At 30.4% G+C, this 20,596-nt stretch overlaps 2 protein-coding genes and 1 long non-coding RNA gene across 6 annotated transcripts in view; 2 read left to right on the top strand and 1 right to left on the bottom strand.

Moving 5' to 3' along the window:
• The window catches only part of LOC105199849 (acetyl-coenzyme A synthetase), a 52,817-nt gene that overhangs the window by 5,558 nt on the left and 26,663 nt on the right, over positions 1-20,596 (bottom strand). The window contains exons 5-9 of one of the 4 annotated variants that reach the window (XM_039451110.1): positions 20,296-20,488; positions 18,089-18,244; positions 17,830-17,997; positions 15,865-16,054; positions 4,057-4,128 (exon numbers count right to left, since the gene is read on the bottom strand). In XM_039451110.1, coding sequence (XP_039307044.1) covers positions 4,058-4,128; positions 15,865-16,054; positions 17,830-17,997; positions 18,089-18,244; positions 20,296-20,488 — 778 coding nt within the window. In that variant the 3' untranslated portion in view covers position 4,057. Of the gene's footprint in view, positions 1-4,040; positions 4,129-14,817; positions 15,177-15,864; positions 16,055-17,829; positions 17,998-18,088; positions 18,245-20,295; positions 20,489-20,596 lie in introns of those variants that run through there. The other 3 variants (XM_039451109.1, XM_039451108.1, XM_039451107.1) reach the window with 3 other exon arrangements.
• On the top strand, positions 13,487-14,834 carry LOC105199848 (enolase). The gene is made up of 3 exons (XM_011167118.3): positions 13,487-14,225; positions 14,327-14,451; positions 14,551-14,834. Exons 1-3 carry the CDS (start codon positions 13,831-13,833, stop codon positions 14,805-14,807), a joined length of 777 nt encoding a protein of 258 aa, XP_011165420.2. The 5' UTR covers positions 13,487-13,830; the 3' UTR covers positions 14,808-14,834.
• LOC120358162 lies at positions 19,138-20,380 on the top strand. The gene is made up of 2 exons (XR_005575113.1): positions 19,138-19,898; positions 20,197-20,380. It is a non-coding gene; the product is annotated as an uncharacterized LOC120358162 (long non-coding RNA).

Genomic DNA, 20,596 nt, shown 5'->3' with positions numbered 1-20,596 from the left:
CTCATGGACAGAATCAAATTCCATGGGTGTACACCCAAGGACTTTGATTCTGTCCATGGGGAAATTTTCCAAACTGAAAAGTCACCACTTTCTACATATTCACAGTTTATGATTAATGTAACGACTAGAGCTTATTGGTTGTTACGTTAATCATGAACTGTAAGTATGTAGAAAGATAGCGACTTCTTAGTTTGGAAAATTTCTCCATAGACAGAATCAAATTCCATGGGTGTACAGAATTATTAAAAGCAAGACATCAAATAATTAAATATTTTAATTCTAGCATTATTTTAATGTTAGTGTATTAATTGATAAATAAATAAGAAAAGAATGAGAATGAGAATGGGATATAGGCTTTGAAAGAGCGGGAGAGAGAGAGTCAGAGAAAGGGGGAAGGAAGGGAAAGCAGTGTTCTAGCTGTCAGCTTATCACTGCGATGGCCTCACGCAATCGCCCGTATCGAACGGTGAGTTGCGCCGGCCCTGCCTTACTGTTATACGCGCCCGGATATTTGATAACTATTTTTTTTTATTATTTAAAAACTACGCTTTGGACAAATTTTTGCCAAACGAAAAGTTGTTTCAGAATAACCTCAGGAATATGTCTCTTCAAGAACATAATGTTATTCTGAATCACCCTGTATAATGTTCTAACCGTAGACAGAGTATATGCGAGTAACATATGCAAACGGACCTGTTCAAACATTTTTGTCCGGTTTTTTTTACATAAAATTATTCACAAAAACATTTCACTTACATAGTAGTTCTACAGACCCCAACAAAACTTTAATGTCATGTCGTTCGAATTCTAGTTGACCAATAAAGTTAATCAACCATATCAATCAAGATTTCAAATTTTTTTTACTCCCTGGTCCAAACTTCCTATCTCATTCGGTATTTACACAAAAGCGTTCGAAACTTTACATGAGGTCTCTCTAACTCTTTTGTGCATTTAAGGGTTAATATGAACTAATGTAATCCAACTGAATTCGCAATAAGATGATTCGGACAATGAAAGAGAACGAGAATGAGGGAGAGAGAAAGAGAAGTATTGTTCTTAGCCCCAATTCCCAAGTTAATTACTATTCATCCTAAAGGGAAAATTGTTCAAAATGATAACAGGATTGCGTTCCGAATTTCACTGCCAGTATTGAAAATCTATTTGTAGTATACGTTACGTGAAATAAATATTTAGAATATATAGAACAGAAGAGGGTAATAGGGCACCCAGTTTTATTTTATTGTATAGCTTTGTTTATAATTAATATTTTTTTATTGAATCTTGAACAATTACATTCGTCAGAGTGTTATTTGACAGATTCTAGACTCAAAGTAATAAAATATTTATTATTTAAAACGTAATTTATAAAAATCTAATGCACTGCATAATCGGTGGAAGAAAAAAAAATGGTTATAATATGGTTATCCATAAAAATAATTTTTAAAAATTAGTTTAGTTTATAAGAAACACAGTACCTTGTTACAAAATTACATATTTTTATCTTTTCATTGTTTAGAATTCTTTTGATTTAGAAGTTTTCTGCGTTCAGAAGTTTTAAAAATACCATTAGAAATTTCATTAAACACATCATTTTACCCCTGTTTAACGTTAAACAACAAGCATAAAATGATGTCTCTAATGTTTCTAAATATTGCTCTTTAGAATGACAATCAATTTATCGAAGAAATATTTTGATATAAAAATTTTGTTTAAAAAACCATATTAACAAAATTCCATATTATTGTTTTAATTTTGTATAACTCGAAATGTATACGGCCAAATAAAAAGTTAAATGACAAAAAAACACTCGAGTGTATGTACCTTCGTGTGATAATATACTCATGTTTAAGAATAATGAGGAGGTACGTATGTAATTAAAGGTTAAAAGTGTACCTTGAAAAAGTTTAGAAGTGTTCAAAAGTAAAAATCTCAGATAACATTTTTTGCGCGCAAAGTTTGTGTGTCTTACGCATGTAAACTGTGTACGCGGTTTGCATGAGTTTAGCTTGCAAGTTGGGTAAGCTCGTGTATTGTCCGATACATCAGCAAATCACATGCAAATGGATACCAATCGTTGTGCCCAAACAGACATATCCCGAACGCGCAGTGCGTAGGAAGCATGTGATCTGTGATTGTCGTGTTGAACGTCGTGAAATAAACAAAGTATGCCGTTTTGAAGTGTTTTAAAGTGAAAAATATTTTATTGCAGCCCTTATTTACTCTTCTGATAAGTATCGATAAAAACATTATATTTTTGAAATATATTTTTCTACATCTGTATCGTAATATATTTTGAAGTGTCCTAACCCTGCTAAAAATGTGCAATTAAAATAGATTAAAACGGAATACTTTTTAATCGGTTTTAAGCTATTATAATCGATTCAATCCACGAGCGAATTAAAAAGTAATTGATTTTAATTCTATACGAATTGTAATTGATTTTAATATCGTTTTCGCAAATTATTTCAGTGTAATGCATAATATAAAAATTTTGAAAAATTTTAATTTAGTTGCATTAAGACTCTGAAATACTCTTAGCGATCTCGTTTAAAAATCATGACATTAGTAGCGAGAAATGATATGCTGAAACGCTGAAAATTCTTGCGTGCTATTTTTTAAATAAAAAGCTATTTTGATAAAATAACATTGTAAATCATTTTAATTAATTTGTTAAATTGTTCAAAAACTATTTTCTTTCTTAACGGTTGTTTATTAACTGCCAAAAAAAGCATTAGTTTTCGGACAATTTTACAAAGTTGTTAACGTGATTTATACTGTTGTCATAAAAATATCTCTTTATTTAAAAACGACACAAGAATTGTCAGCATCTTAGCGTCAATTCTTGTCACATCGCATTAAAATTCGATGTTATTATAATTTATGAAATCCTGTAATTTCGGATTAAAATGGATTAACAAGTGAGTGCTGGCTCCATCACTAGGCGGCCACACCGCGGGGGATCTTCTCGTGAGTCAAGTGCGGCCACAGGTGTTATATCTAGGTACCACCGCGGCCGACTCCTCAGCTCATACTTCAGTGGAAAATGCTTTTAGGAGCTGCTTGTTGTAATCTCGAGACGAATTCTCGCTCATTCTTTTCAAACGTGATGTGTGTGTGTGGAACGCTGTTCCACATAAAATTTTATATTTTTACATGTAAATAACAATTTGTATTGTTATTTAACCTTGTACATTATTTAAATGTTTAATTCAAATTTAATCTTTTTTTAATCCTTTTTAACGAAAAGAATACAAGAAATATTTTTTTGTAAACTAAACATTTATTACGTTTACGTTAATGTATTTTGTTTTAATAAATCTATCTGGGTTTCGATCTTATTTTCAATTGGTCTTAATACCATATTTTTGGTGCAGAACCCGATCGATTTGGATTACTTTTTTTTTACTCGGTTTTAATCGCACATTTTCGGTAGGGGATTGCTTATTGAAATCGCGTGCAAAGTGGGCTAGCGTTTTGAGTTAAACCCATTCTACAATTACATAAGTAAAATTGTAGTTGTAAGTGGTTGTAAGGTGTTATAAAACGCATAATAAATGTTGTAAACTGTTGTTACCGGTTATAAAGTACGTTATAGAAAATGGTAGATCTTCACCTTCCACGCTCACAACAACGTCAGCTGTAAGAAGAAACCAATCGAAGTATTTAGGTTTAGAGGACTGCCATGTCTACGCTACCATCATTCATATGACATATCTTTACTTCATTGTACAATAACCTTGTACAATATTTACTATTACTACTCCTATAACCTTACACGTTTACGCAATTGTAGAATAGGCTTTACTGTTATAATTGTAATTTAAAGTATTTGTTCATTTTCGGTATATGTTACTTGTTACTCATATTTTCGATTGTTCTTTTAGTTCTCAATAAATAAAAAATGACGGGAAGGAAAAGAGATCTAATATGGCACAATTTCATTGAAATTAAAGAACCCCACAAATCTGTTAACAAAGCAAAATGTAAAATATGCGATACAATTGTGACAGGATTGGTTGATAAAATGAAAAAACACGTACAGATATGTAACATTACATTAGTTGATGAAGATATTGAAGATGACGCTTCTGATAGTAACGGCAGCATTCGTTCTCAATCTTCGTCTCCCTTAAATTCAAGTTAGTTTAAAACATAATATACATAATACTCTATTTTCTATTTTACATCATTAAAATATTGAACATTGACTAGTTATACAATTTTTGCGTAACTTTTGACTTTTCTTTTGAGACAGAAGAGGACTTGAACTTTTCATTACATTCTAACTTAATTTTTTTGTAATATACCAAATTTGATAGTTTTAAGTATTTTCTTTACAGCAACAGCGACAGATACAGTTATACATATTTTACCATCAACATTAAGATCATCAACGCCCAAATAGTCCGAATCAAGATTAACAAATATAGAACCATTCATTATTAGAACATCAATTGCAAACAAAAAAAATTTGATTTGCAGATAGCTAAATTTATTTACGCAATAAACTTGGCTTTTAGACGTATAGAACACCAGTTTATAAAATTAATAAATTTATTACATTTTGGCTATAAACCGCTATTAAGACGTCAAATTGCAAATAAATTACTAGAGCTTAATTCAGAGACGGTTAAAATAAAAGATTATTTAAATGGAAAAAATGTATGTATGGCTCAGGATGGATGGAGCAACATTTGCAATGATTCCATAGTGTGTATATCAGCGACAGATATTATTGACGAAACTGTACATTTATGTCCAGTACAACACGTAATATTGCAACAATATTGCAATAATATTAAGATATTGCAATAATATTATAGTGATATTGTAATATTGTAGTGATATTGCAGAAATATTAAAACGCGATATACCACACTGTAATATTGCTATGACATTGCAGCAATATTGCAATATAATATATCATAACATATTACAATATTGCAGTCATATTGCAGAAATATTAGAATGCAATATACCGCATTGTTGCATTGCTATGACATTGCAGCAATAACGCAATATGATATATCATATTACAATATTGCAGTGGTACTGCAGAAATATTAGAATGCGATATATCGCATTAGAATATTGCTATGACATTGCAACAATATTGCAATACGATATTTCACATTACAATATTGCAAAAATATTAGACTGCGATATATCACATTATAATATTGCTATAATATTGCAGCAATATTGCAATATACCCAGATACCATACAATGTTTATGATAAATATAAATAAAGATTTATTATTAATAAATATTTATTATAAATATTTTTCATAAATGTTATAAAAATATTTCATACACATTTTATGTACATGACAAAAATAATTATAAATTATTTATCCGAAATGTTATTGAAATATTTATAAAATATTTACTAAAATATTTTATAAAATATTTCAGAAAATATTTATGATAAATAAAATATAAACATTTAGAGTAATAATTTATAAATTTTTTCTTATTTAACTTAATTATTGCATTATATTAACATATATTTTTTAGTTGCATTTTTATTTAAACAAATTACGTGTATTGACTTGATCTACCAGTTATATACATATATCAGCACTAAGTGTTCACAGGTCATTACAAGGGATTAGTTTGCAATCTTAGAGGTTAAGCAACGTTGACCAGAGTCACAATTTGGATGGGTGATCGCTTGGGAATATCAATATTACTGCAATATTTCAGTAATAATGCTGTAACATTGCTGCAATATATTATGTCCGCGAAAATTAGTCACAGGAATATTATTGCAATATCTCAGAAATATTACTGAAATATTGCAGTAATATTACTGCGACAAATTTTCGCAGACATAATATATTGCAGCAATATTACAGTAATATCTTTGTAATATTCTTTAATATTATATAATATTATATATTATATAATATTGTATATTATATAATATTAAAGAATATTACTGCAATATTTCAGTGATATTACTGAAATATTACTGCGACAAATTTTCGCGGACATAATATATTGCAGCAATGTTACAGTAATATTACTGAAATATTAATTATACATTGCAGCAATATTGCTGCAATATTACTGCAATATATCTTTGCAATATTACCGCAATATTGCAATATTGCAGCAATATTACGTGCTGTGTTGGGTGATACTATTGATACCAAAGATAGTAGCCATACTGCAGAATACTTGCTAAGTTTGACAGTAACTTCAATCAAAAATTATCAAAAGTATGGTTGCAGGATTAGAAGTTTTGTGACCGATAATGCAGCAAATATGCATAAAATAAGAGAACAATTGGCCAAGTATGAAAAACTTGGTATGCTTGATATTATTACTTATGGATGCTTTACACATATTTTAAATCTTCTTGTGCACGACATTGAAATTCCAGGAATCAAGAAAGACATGAAAAAAATTATAAAATACTTTTGAAACACGCATTTTGCCGCTGCTAAGTATAAACAAGCAGGTGGAAAAGTTTTAGTAATGCCACAAGATATTTGATAGAATACTTTGCCGATTGTCTGGAATCATATGTTAATAATTGGCATATTTTATATAAAATTTGTATTGATAATCAAGTAGCAATAAACTTGGATATTTCATCCAAAGTTAACGATATGGGTGTAAAAATTAATGCAACTGATTATTTGGAAAAATTAAAATTAATTTCAGTCGCTTTAGATAAAGTTTAACAAGATTGCTGTACAATTGATGAGGCCACAGAAATTTGGATCGAAATAAATCATTTTAAACAAAACAATTATGTAGACTCTGATCTTAATTGTGTTCTACGGCGTTTCAAAATGGCAATGACGCCTGCACATTATTTAGCAAATTTACTCGATCATCGATTTAGAGGACTTTAGTTAAGTCGAGAACAATTAGATGAAGCCATGAAATATGTCAATTTGCATCACCCTGCAGCTATTCCTAACGTTATGTTTTACAGAGCAAATACTTCTCCGTTCTAAAATTATCTGTTTTTCGAGGAAATCATTAAAAATATTAAGCCGATAACATAGTGATTTGCGTTAAAAAATAGTATTAATATTGTAACATTTGAATTAATAACACAACTTCATACTGCAATTGCTTTTTCTGCTGGCATAGAAAGACTGTTCTCAGCTTTTGTTTTAGTGTATACAAAATTAAGAAACAGATTAGGTACAGAAAACGCTGCAAAATTAGTAATAGTTCTGAAGGCACTAAACAAAGAAATTAAACTTAAAGAAATTGAACATGAGACTGACAAGGGCACCACACACAACCCGGGTCACCGATTTTGATGAAACTTTACAGTTATGTAGTATTAGTATAGAAGTACTAAATGCTAAACGGAGACGATGCACTACTCAACCGTTGACGTGAAATCGTTGTTTGAATTTCACCATATAGCTTTAATATCGTAACATTGAAGGAGTTTGGCAAGTAGCAGCGTGGTGTGGCGGACAGCGCGAGCGCCTATAGTTTTGCAGGTCGCGGCCGTCGCGGGTTCGAGTCCACAAGTTTTTTTTTTTTTTCTTTTACCCAGTACTCTTATTGTTACAATATATATATATATATATATATATATATATATATATATATATATATATATATATATAAAATATATAATAAATAAAAAAAAAATGGATTTAAATTGGATTTATAAAATGTTCGTGGTGTAAATCAGTTTTATGTTTTACTTGTTTTTATGATTATTATCACCCGAAAGTGTGCAAAATTACAGAGCAAGACGACGAATAAATTCATTTGTAATTGTTTTTGTACTTACACATAAATAAATATGCATATTAACTCTCACAATCAAATATATCATATAAATATCTCGCCATCCATATAAATCTATGTGTGTATATATATATATATATAAATGTATATAAAGTAAACTAACAAAAGTTCGAATGCAGAGAAGATTTTTTGCGTATTATTATATCTATATCTGTGTATTATTTATTATATATTTTATTATATATATATATATATATATTGTAACAATAAGAGTACTGGGTAAAAGAAAAAAAAAAAAAAACTTGTGGACTCGAACCCGCGACGGCCGCGACCTGCAAAACTATAGGCGCTCGCGCTGTCCGCCACACCACGCTGCTACTTGCCAAACTCCTTCAATATTACGGTATTAAAGCTATATGGTGAAATTCAAACAACGATTTCACGTCAACGGTTGAGTAGTGCATCGTCTCCGTTTAGCATTTAGTACTTCTATACTAATACTACATAACTGTAAAGTTTCATCAAAATCGGTGACCCGGGTTGTGTGTGGTGCCCTTGTGAGTGTATGTAATATAAATATTTATAAATTTAAATAAAACACTAAAAAGTCTTTGCTTATCTATTAGTATTTGTTTTTTTTTACAATTTTTTTTCCCAAATAATTTATGTTTTATTTGCGATGATTTAAACAGTTTTAAACTATTGTTTAAAACCGTCTAAACAAAAGTATTTAAAACAAAGCTTACTGTTTTAAACAAGTTTTAAACGCACTGTTTTAAATATTTTGTTTAAAACGTGCCAACCCTGGCCTTATAACAATTGTCAGTCATTATGTATTAGCATAATAGCATCACTAAAAAACGGCGGGCTACTAAATAACTCCATAAACAATTGTTAAAATATGTCACCTAATAATGGAAATAATAGCTCAAGATTATTTTCTCAAATGGAACACTTTATTTTTGATTCTAAAATCTAATAGCTGGCGTCAAGAGCTTTCCAAAACCCTATAAGAAAGTTTATTTTTGTTAAGTACTTTCCGAGTTGTCAGGCTTGAAAGCTACAGTGTACCGTTTACTTTCAAGCATCATAATTCGGAAAGTACTTAACAAAAATAAACTTATTTATAGTTTTTTGAAAAGTTCTCGAAATCGACTACAACAAAATGCAATAAAAGATATAATGTTAGAGTATCAGTAGTTCCCTAATTAAAGGGTATCAGTACCGCGGCGCGGTGAGGAGGGAAAAGCAGCAGTAGCTACTCACCGCGCTACGCCGCGCCGCCAGCCGCGGTTGCCTACGTCTCGGCGACCGGCGGGCGGTCCTTACGCGCGGTGATACGCGCTTATTCGAAGACTTTATTAATTTTTACTTTGTTAACTATGGCGAATATTAAAAAATGGTAAAAAACTTTTCTGCTCAGTTTTACTTGATCTATCAATCCACGAAACCAGGGGCGGTATTTACCTGACCCTGTATATATAATGTTATTATATATAATTATATAAAATTATATATTAAATATGTCCTTATATATTAAAATATATATAGAGGAGAAAAGAGTATTATGGCTACTGTCGACAATATGGCTACCCTTATTATTTCCGTTATTAGGTAACGTATTTTAACAATTGCTTATGGAGTTATTCGTTTAGTAGCTCACCGTTTTTTAGACGCTAATATACCAATACATAATGACTGACAATTGTTATAAGGAATTTTTACTTTAGAGCACTTCTAAATTTTTTCAAGGTACACTTTTAACCTTTAATTGCATACACTTCCTCATTATTCGTAATACTTGAGTGTATTATCATACAAAGGTGCATACACTTGAGTGTCTTTTTCTTATTTAACTTTTTATTCGGCTGTATACATTTTGAGTTATACAAAGTTTAAAAACAATAACATGGAATTTTGTTAATATGGTTTTTTAAACAAAATTTTTATATCGAAATATTTCTTCGATAAATCAATTGTTATTCTAAAAAGCGGTGTTTAAAAACATTAAAGACATTATACAAATTTATGCTTGTTATTTAATGTGAAACAGGGATAAAATAATATTTTTAATGAAATTTCTAATGGCATTTCTAAAGCTTCTGAATGCAGGAAAATTCTAAATCAGAAAAATTTTAAACAATGGAAAATCAAAAATATATAATTTTATAACAAGGCACTGTGTTTCTTTTAAACTAAACTAATTTTTTAAAATTATTTTTATGAATAGCCATATTACAACCACATTTTTTCTTCCACCTATTATGCAGTGCATTAGATTTTTATAAATCTAAATAATAAATATTTCATTACTTTGAGTCTAGAATCTGTCAAGTAACATTTTGACGAATGTAGTCGTTCAAGTTTCAATAGAAAATATTAATTATAAACAAAGTTATTCAAGAAATGAACATAGGTGCCATATTACCCTCTTCTCCTCTAATAATATATAATTATATATATTTATGCATGATTCTGATATATGTATAATTATATACAATTATATATAAGCGTTTTTAATTATGTATAATTGGATATAATAATTATCTAAAATTAAGTACAATTATTATACATAAATTTATATAATTATATATAAAAATTATGTATAATTATGTATAATTGTATGCAATTGTATATATTTTAATATATATGGATATATTTAATACATAATTATGTATAACTATAGATAATTATACATGAAAAATTTTTTCACGAAAAGCTTTTATTTTAATCATCAATATATAATAGTTCTCTGCCTTCTCTAATGACTTCCTGCCATCGATCTATAAACTTGAAAATTCAGTCCTTGAAAAAGGTACTAGTTCTAGAATTAAAGAAACGTTACTTCTCTTTTGGATTTTGTACGCTGAATCAAATTTTTTCTCATTAAGAAAATTGTTCAGAGATCTGGAAAGATAATCAGAATACCCAAAGTCAGGGGAGTACAGTGGATATGTTCAATGAGTTTCCATTAAACTCTTTGATTTTTCTCAACGTGGATGTGCTCATATAGAGGAGAGCGTTGTTCTGGTGGAAGACAATACCTACTCCTGATAGCCACCTGTCTGTGTTGTTGCTATAATGGTGCCGAAAACAAAGGGCATTAGTTTTCAGCAAATTTAGAACAAGGTATGTGTCTCATTTGCCTTTGGTTTGACATCATATGAATTCAGCACGTTTTGCTGCCAATATGCTGCGTATTTGCTGTCAACGGTTTATCGTTATACATAAAAAGCAACATAAGAGCAAGTTGCCAACAACATGTGCTGAGTCATAAATTTCAGCAAAAATTCAGCAACATGTCGAAAACGGTTAAATATATGTTTTGTACTTTTTTTTCAAATATATAAAAAATAAATAAGTTAATTCTTCTTTTTGCTGAATTGTCACCACCCTGCCAAAAATGTGCGATAAAACCGATTAAAAAAAAGTAATCCGAATCAATCGAGATTTCTACACCAAAAATACGGTATTAAGATCAATTGAAAATAAGATCGGAATCCAGATAGATTTATTAAAACAGAATACATTAATGTAAACGTAATAAATGTTTAGTTTACAAAAAAGTATTTTTTGTATCTTTTTCGTTAAAAAGAACTGAATTCAAATTAAACATTTAATTTATGTACAAGATTAAATAACAATACAAATTGTTATTTACATATAAAAATATCAAATTTTATGTGGACCAATATTCCACACACACGTTACGTTTGAAAAGAATGAGAGCAAGTATTCGTCTTGAGCTTACAACAAGCAAGTCCTAAAAGTTTAGAAAGTATGAACTGGGGTGTCCGCCGCGGTGGTATCTAGATATAACGCCTGTAGCCGCACTCGATTCACGAGAAAATCTCCCGCGGCGTGGCCGCCTAGCGGTGACGCCAGCACTCACTTGTTAAATCCATTTCAATCCGATCTGATAGCCAAGTAAATAATTAATTTACTCCTGTTTATTTATTACATTACACACGCTCGCGCAAACACACAATCACATACGCACACGCACGCACACACACACAAATCATTTTCGACATTTTATTTGGCTACAAGACAATAATTAATATATTTAATGTTTTTAACAAATACACGACAAAAGCACAGCATCATTATCTTTTTTTATTATCGTCACGTTGCTCTTATGTTGTTAAAAATGATTGATAAAGCAAAATGTTTTCCACGAATAGAAGTCATTTTGTTGGCAACAGAATAAGCAACAGTTCCTCTCCGTTTGCTTTGAATCTGCTGACGTAAAATGTCTCAACTCTGCTCTCATGTTGTTGAATATGCAGGACTATGCGTTACGTTTTCAGCAAATACACAGCAACTAGTCGAAAATTCATGCTCAGCATTAAGTTGCCTGATTTTGCAAAACATGCATGGCTATCAGGGACGGTTGATAAGTTGGATCCAAAGCTCCTTGAGTTTTATTTAAACTTTTTCCAACTGTAAAGGTCCATATTAATCGTTTGGTTTGAAAATAGGTGAAAACTCAATGTGAAGTAAATCATTACACAGAGTAAATTGTTCATCAATTGTTATTACGTTGCCTTTTATTTAATGCAACAAAAATGTTTTAGTCCATTCAGTATTAAAATGCTGAGTTTTATTATCATGCGAATATAAAACATATGCATCCAATGTCTGCGATTAAGTACTCGTATATATTGCGGTTAAGTTGTTGGGAACTTGCCATTATTATATTTTGAAAATCCCAGTAAACGGAAATAGATTGAAAATTTGTAATCCATTTTAATTCATTTGAATACATTTTGGAATAAAAAAACAGCAATTAGGGGAAAGTAAGGTTATTGTATGCATTGGGTAATTGTACGCTTCGTGGTTTGGCATCTTTTTGATGAATAGAGATTATATCATGACGATATTTGTAGGCTGAAGATATTTTTGAAATATATAACTATACGTTATATTATTTAAAAACGTAATAGTTAATTGAAAAAATAAGAAAAAGTAAAATCATGATTTTTGCGATTTCGGCGTTCAGAAAATAAGGCAATAAATCCGTATTTTTACTTTATTCATTTAATCTTGTTATACCGAACAACAGAACGTTTTTTCTTGCGTTCTTTGAGCTATTATTTATTAAATTTAATTAAATAGTCATCAAGTAATTGTTTTTTTTATCAAATCAAGTCCACCGTGGACAATTTTACGCATCCATCTTGAAAAGCGTGAGACCAACTATAGTGCCATTAGTGCAGTGTAGTGCAGCTAAAAGAATGGACTATAACCTCATTTTTCCTCCGCGTACATTTATCCAGCCGCGCGTACAATTACCCAAGGAGCGAGAAATTTTTTTGTTTATCCACTTGCCTCTTTTTGCTGAATATAGTATTACAAATGAAAAATTGTTCAATATGACAATATACGTAATGATAAAAAAATGTTTTTATTTCTGTACTCGTATCGATTTTAACTTTAAAAATCACTTCACTGCGATAAATTTCCCTTAGGTGCGTGCAATTTACCTACTTTCCCCTAAGTTATTTCAATCCTATATCATGAATTAAAATAAATTGGATGATTTATAAAAACTTCTTTTAAATAAAAAAAAATAAAAATCATTTTATTTCTATTCTGTTTCATGGATTAAAATAGTTTATATGGCCTGCATAACTTTTTAGTATTGAAAAAAATAGAAATATCATATTTCAATCTCACTTCATGTATTTAAATGGTTTTAAAAATCTTTTAATTTTAATTGGATAGAAATAAATTTGTGTGGTCATTGCCGAAATTCTCGACATGAATTCTTGATTTGAAATTTTTTAAATCCATTTCTCTTCATTTTAAATATTTTGAATCCATTTCCGTTTGCTGGGTCGTTAATTTGCTTAAAACTCTTATCTGAATTAAGCAACAAACAATCTTGTGTGAATATACGTTTTACCTCTTATCGTTAGTCAACTGTGACAAGTCTGACAGTTAATTTTGAACCTTGAACGCGCAAATAATTCTGATTAAAATTGTCGGACGTTTGATAGTTATATCACGTAGTTAAATAGTGCATTCACAAAATCCACAAAGTAAACATAACTCAATCCGCAACAATAAGCAAACGTAAAAATTTCTAATATAAAATGGCATTTCGGAAGATTAAAGCTCGTCAAATATTTGATAGTAGAGGCGAGCCAACCTTGGAAATCGACGTGATTACCGATGTCGGTTTGTTCAGATCGTCTGTACCCTCTACCGTGCTACTCAATCCAAATCAGGCGCGCGAGATCAGGGATGAAAACCAGGCGGCTTATCACGGTCGCTCAATATTTAAAGTTGTCGATATCGTTAATAACGTGATTGCTCCTCAAATGATAAAATCAAAGCTAGAAGTATGCCAACAAATGGAGATTGACGAATTGTTAAACAAATTGGATGGTACAAAGAATAAGTCGAGACTTGGTGTTAACGCTATCCTTGGAGTCTCCGTAGCTTGTTGCAAAGCTGGCGCCGCTAAAAAGGGTCTACCAGTTTATAGGTTTCTCTAATTATTATTCTTTACGGTTATAATTGCTTAATATGATCGATTATGCAAAGATTTAAGCTTTTTATATTTATTCTCGAGCTTTTACGTTGTAGATATATTGCCGAATTAGCTGAAAACAATAAATTATGCATACCCGTACCGAGTTTCAGTATGATCAGCGGGGGACGGTATAGTGACAATAATTTATCATGTCAAGAATTTGCGATATTACCCATAGGTATGTGCATACATGTCAAATTGAATATGTGTACAACTATTTATTGAACTATTGAAACTATATTCGGGCAGTTTTCTGTGTTTTTCATATGTGGTGCAGGTGCAGAAAGTTTTGCCGATGCCGTAAAAATGGCCACCGAAATGTATCGAGTACTAGAGAAAAAAATTGTCGATGCTAAACAAATACGAGGCCCGCTTTTGACTAGCGACAATGGAGCCTTTGCTCCTGACTTAGAAAATGATCAAGTCGCTTTGACTTTTTTAGAAGAATCTATCACAGATGCAGGTTACGAAGGCAAAATTAAAATAGCCCTGGATATGGCGGCGAGTACTTTTTATAAAAAAGGTTTCTGCTAAACTCAAAACATCTTCCTTTCTTATACAATTACCTTTAATTATCTAACGATGACCTAAAAAATGTTTGTATTTATACTCACATAGAAGGATACGACTTAGCGTTCAAAACAAAAGATTCCGATCCCGCTAATTATTTGGACGCCGAGGGTTTACGGGAGCAATATCTAAAATATCTTTCTAAATTCCCAACAATAGTCTCAATTGAAGATCCTTTTGATCAAGAAGACTGGGAAAGTTGGTTGACGATTGCTCATCAAGGGATTCAAATAGTCAGTGATGATCTTACTGCAATGAATGTCGATAGGATTGAAGAAGCGATGAATAAGAATATAGCGAACTGTCTCATACTGAGAATATCGCAGATCGGCACTGTAACAGAAGTCATTAACTGTGCGAGAATGGCGAAACTCAACAATTGGAGTTATATCGTAAGCACGAGCGACGGTGAGACAAATGACAATTTCATCGCAGATTTAGCGGTTGGACTTTCTGCCGGTCAATTTAAAGCCGGAGCACCTTGCAGGTACAACAGTATTTGTTCGCGTTCTGTTAAACTAATGATCATAAATGCTTTTCTGGTGCATGGATATGTACATGCACATGCGCTTATATAGTATACACGTTACGTGTATTATATGAAAAATAGGAGAAAAGGACTGCATCGGAAAGGAACTAATGACCGCTAGTGTAACAGAATGCAAACAAATATAACTTCGAGAATTTGATGCTTTAATTTAGAATCAATCTTGAATTGAATACTATATAATTTCATTCATTTTTTACTCAAACTTATTCTCGTTTAATGAAGGTTATGATATGCAAAAGTCATATTTAATTAATGCTGTAATAATTGCAGGGGTGAAAGAATAGACAAATATAATCAAATATTAAGGATTGAAGAGCAACTTGGCAAAGATGCCAAATATATCGGGACAAAATATCAAAATCCTTTAATGAAATAATCATGCGAGCGATCAAGTGTTATTATTGCATTAATTAAAATGCAACAAATGAAACAATGAGGAAAAGAAACAGAAAAATCAGATATTGTGCTTACCATCTCCCGTACAATAAAATCCATTAAATCGATCAAAGTATGTATTTTGAAAACGTTGATGATTTCCATAAAGAGTCCGCATCATACCCGGCCAGGGTCGACGAAAGACGAGGTATCCCTCTCCTTCGCCCTCTATTACACGACCATCTTCGTCAAGAAGTTCCGGCAAAACCCCGAAGAAAGGAAATGCCTATACATTCGTTTCGTGTGAATCAAAAATAAATTACATAATTCAGCACAAAAAACCACCAAAACAGGAACAATCATTTCCTGTAGTTTTTTTTTTTAATACTAAATACGAATCCGATTTTCAAATTGCTCCATCACGTCACAATTTTGAGAAATTTACAGTTAAAATTGCAAAAAGAATTATTTTCACGTGCACTGTAGTATTATAATTATAATACGCGACGTGCTATAGTTTATATTGCAATAAAAATTAAGTACGTTATTAGGGTTTTCTACCTTTAAAAAGAATTTTTTGTAGACTACGATAAATAAAACTTATAATTCAATATAATGGAGTAGTTATTGCATAAAAGCTGTGAATTAGATCAATGACAATTTGTTAAATAGTTTTTAACCATATTTCTAAAATTAAAAGTTTCGTAAGTTGCTGAATATGAATCCGATATAAAAATTCATAAATTCGAAATTGATTTAATGTAACGGATATTAACCCTGACAAAAATTTTTCTCTGAAATTTCCATATAATTTTTTAGAATTCTTCATACTTTTTATTTTTAAAAAATTTTTTTATGAAGATTTTAACAAATTTTTAATTTCTTTAGATTATTAATTTTTTTCAAATATTATAAAATGATAAATCTTAGAATGTATCAGAATTCACATGTACAAAGATTTCTAGAAAAAAATGTAAAGTTTTTCTTATTTTTTTATATTTTTGAAATTTTATAAGATTTTTTCAAATGTTATAGAATGAGAAATTTTAAGAATACCAGAATTAATATATAAAATATTTCTAGAAAGGATAGAGACTTTTTTCATATTTTTTCATAATTGTTTTGAAAGTTTTTTTACGAGCAGTACGTCGACAGATTACTGCGCGATGGAGTTCTATTTCTCATAATTAAAAATTCATCTTACAATTAGATAGAATAAAAAACACAACATCATAACATTTCTTAATTAAGTATTTGAAAATAAACTTTCAAAAGAGAGCTCCGAAATATAAATAAATAATATATTTTGTGACAGCATAGTACATTAACTATTTGAACACAATTAAATACCTGTATCTGAAATGGCTAGTTATTTAAATCTTCAAATTGGTTTAAATATTTTTTATTTGAGTATTTTAGATATTATATTAATTTGACAAAATTTGAAAAATATCCAGATAAAAAAAATATTAAAAAATATTCCGACAAAAATTTCACTAGAGAAAATTCAAAAACATCCAAATTTTTACATTTTATATATGTTGAAGTTGTTTATGATACTACAACGGATCTTTTAATGCTAAAATTGACGAATTCAAAATGGTGGAATTTTGATAATAGCCGATGAAAATTAAATCGTGTTTGAATTTTAGCAACAAAGTATAAATATGGATTTTTCACATACATACTCCACATTTAACTATGAATGTCTTATTATCCATATCTGAGACAAAAATTCCTTTTGAGAACTAATTTTGCTAAACATTTTAGCAAAATTTTAATCAAATTACACTATAACTTATTCAGCATGTTGCATGTCATAGTTATATAACAAAGTACATGAAAATATTCCTTTTGGTAATTAATTTTAATTGCATATTTCTCCAAATTGTGATGTAATTAGAGCAATTTGAAAATTGAATTTGTAATCAGTATCCAAAAAACTATACAACTATAAGAATTAATTAGTCTCGTTCTGGTGTTTAAAAGAAAGTTATTTTTTGTTTAATTGTTTTGTTATTTATCGCTTATGCAAGAATGATTAACAGAAAAATCTTTTACCGCAGAGCCTGGCTTCATCGGTGTGGCACCTGGTAGCGGTGTAATTACATGTCCACCAGTTTCCGTTTGCCAGAAAGTATCTGCTATGCTACACTTGCCATGGCCAACGAGATTATAAAACCAGAGCCAAGCTTCAGTATTGATCGGTTCACCGACTGAACCGAGGACCTGAAACGCGTATACGCATTACTCTATATGTTGAGCATATATTTTATTTTATTTTATTTTTCGGTCGATAAATAAGCGCAATAAAATTTACTTTAAGCGTGGATAAATTATGCTTCTTTACAAGATCGTCGCCAAATTTCATTAGTGACCTAATAGCCGTTGGCGCCGTATAAAATTGCGTGACTTTGTATTTATCAATGATGGACCAGTATCGATCATTCTCTGGATAGAAAGGTGTGCCCTCAAACTGTCAATCAAGAATGCAGATTACATAGGGAAAAGCATTAAAGAGTATAACAAATGAGTCACGAATAATACAAGTCTGCAAAAAAATTTTTTTCAAGAGCTGTTTTGATTATTTCACGTAATCTTTATGTTTTAGGGTGTGCTGAATCCAAAAATGACCTTCGTTTTGTCATAGGACATCACGTTATCTGACAACCCAGACAACATAATGATATTTTAAAAACATACTTAAAACGTACATATTGGACGTTTTGGACATATTAAAAATATCCACTTTAGATCTATGGATATATTAAAAACGTTTTAAAAACATCCAGTGTTACTTACGGACTTCCTAAAAACGTCCACTTTAGGAATGGATTAAAACTGGACTAAATTAATACATTAAACAAAGTTTAGACTACAATCCAGACAAAATTATTCTTATACAATATATTTTGTCATTGAAAATAATTCAGTAAATAAAATTGCTCTATCATGTCACATTCCCCAGAATATTTTTTTTACAAAAAAAAATTTATTTATAAATATTTATTTTAATATTGTAAAGAACCGTTTTCTTAATGTCAATTAAAATAAAAATGTTAATTAAAGTAAAAAAGAATCGGGAATATTCCTCAAGTATTTTTTTTCGGAATTTTTTAAGCGGATATCCATCCAAGTTATAACCTCGCCCAACGTTGCTTGACCTGTAAGACCGCTGCGAACTGATGCCTGGTGAAGATCTGTGAACATTTTGTGTTACCTATGTATATCAAGTTAATGTTATTGAAAAGATGAAACATATAATTAAAGAATGTTATTTATATAAATAAATTGGATGGGTGACCGCTTGAAAATTTTCAGAAAAAATTTTTGAGAAAGATTCTTGATTTTTTTAACTTTAAAAAACATTATTTTATTTAACGTTAAGAAAACAATTGTTTAGCATTCTAAAATAAATATCTTTTTCGTAAGGATTTGGGAAACTGTTCCTGTCCGAACTTGTGTCATAGACGTTCGACGGATCTCTTGTACTAAAAAAAAGATGTCCAATGTTCAAAAATACACGTCCGATGGACATCCAATAGATATCGATGTGCAATCTGGGCATTCAGGCTATCCTTGAAAAATATTGCATACGAAAATACTAGGGAACTCTATAATATTTGTAACGTATACTATAGTATTTTCGTATATTTTCGTATGCGATATTTTTCGAGAATAGGCCCCCTGGACTTAACGCTTGCCATTTGTTGCGTGCAGTTTGAACTAAGCTTTAAAACCCGATTGAAAGCACATTTCACACGAAATGCTTCGTAATAAAAATAAAACCCCTCGTGTGATTTTTAAAAAATTGTTAAAAAAGCGAAAGCAAAACATTGCGAGCAAACTTAGAAAAATTTTTGAATAAAAAGGTCATTTTTAAAATATCCACATGTAAACATACTTTGTACGTTGTAAAATGTACGTTTTTAAAACGTTCGTATTAAATTCACGAACGTTTGGATCAAACTGAAACCAAAACTGGACGTGCAATGGATGTCCTGTGCTGTCTGGAAATGTATGTAACTGTGTTAAATAAGCAATACCTCAAAACAAATAAAAATAGGTTTATAAAATTAATTTCAGTTACATCATTATGAAATTAAGTTCAGAAATCCAAACATGAACAGGTGAGAACCAACAAAAAAGTTGAGAGAATCAGAACCCGCGCGTTCAGCTTGTAACATGTTGATGGTAACATGGTTTCATTAGCTCACTTTGAAAGTTCTTTTCTTTGAAAATTACATTTTTTTGGTATTGTATATCTTGAATGCACTGATGTGAAATAATTAATAGTAATTTTGATTTTAAATTTGATTAAAAACCCTACAATCAAAAAAATTAAGAAAAATTTACTAAAAAAAGAATTTTGCACTTTGTGGCAAATCCTGATTTCCAGGATTTTTTCAATATTTTTTTTGTTTTCAGCACACCAAAATACATGAAAATTAGATGAAAATAATCAAACAGCTTTTTAATCGCAGACCTGTATAATTTATGAAAGAGAAGTAAGAAACATATACGTACTATAACGGATGTTGCGCCATTCGCCAAAGGACCATAAACGACGTAAGTATGTCCTGTGATCCAGCCACAATCGGCGGTGCACCAATAAACATCACCTGGATGATAATCGAAAACATATTTGAAAGTTGTTGCCGCGTAGATTAAATATCCCGCAGTCGTATGGAGAACACCCTTCGGTTTTCCCGTAGAGCCACTACGTGAACATAAAAAAGAGCTTAGCATTTTGAACAGAAGCGTTATCCGTTACGACTATTTTCCTATTTGGCGTTGATATGTGATTATAAATATTAATTTTTGTCTA

This window comes from Solenopsis invicta, chromosome 6, assembly GCF_016802725.1.
Source record: "Solenopsis invicta isolate M01_SB chromosome 6, UNIL_Sinv_3.0, whole genome shotgun sequence".
Taxonomy (NCBI): domain Eukaryota; kingdom Metazoa; phylum Arthropoda; class Insecta; order Hymenoptera; family Formicidae; genus Solenopsis; species Solenopsis invicta.
This window is presented reverse-complemented; position numbering and strand designations above follow the sequence as displayed.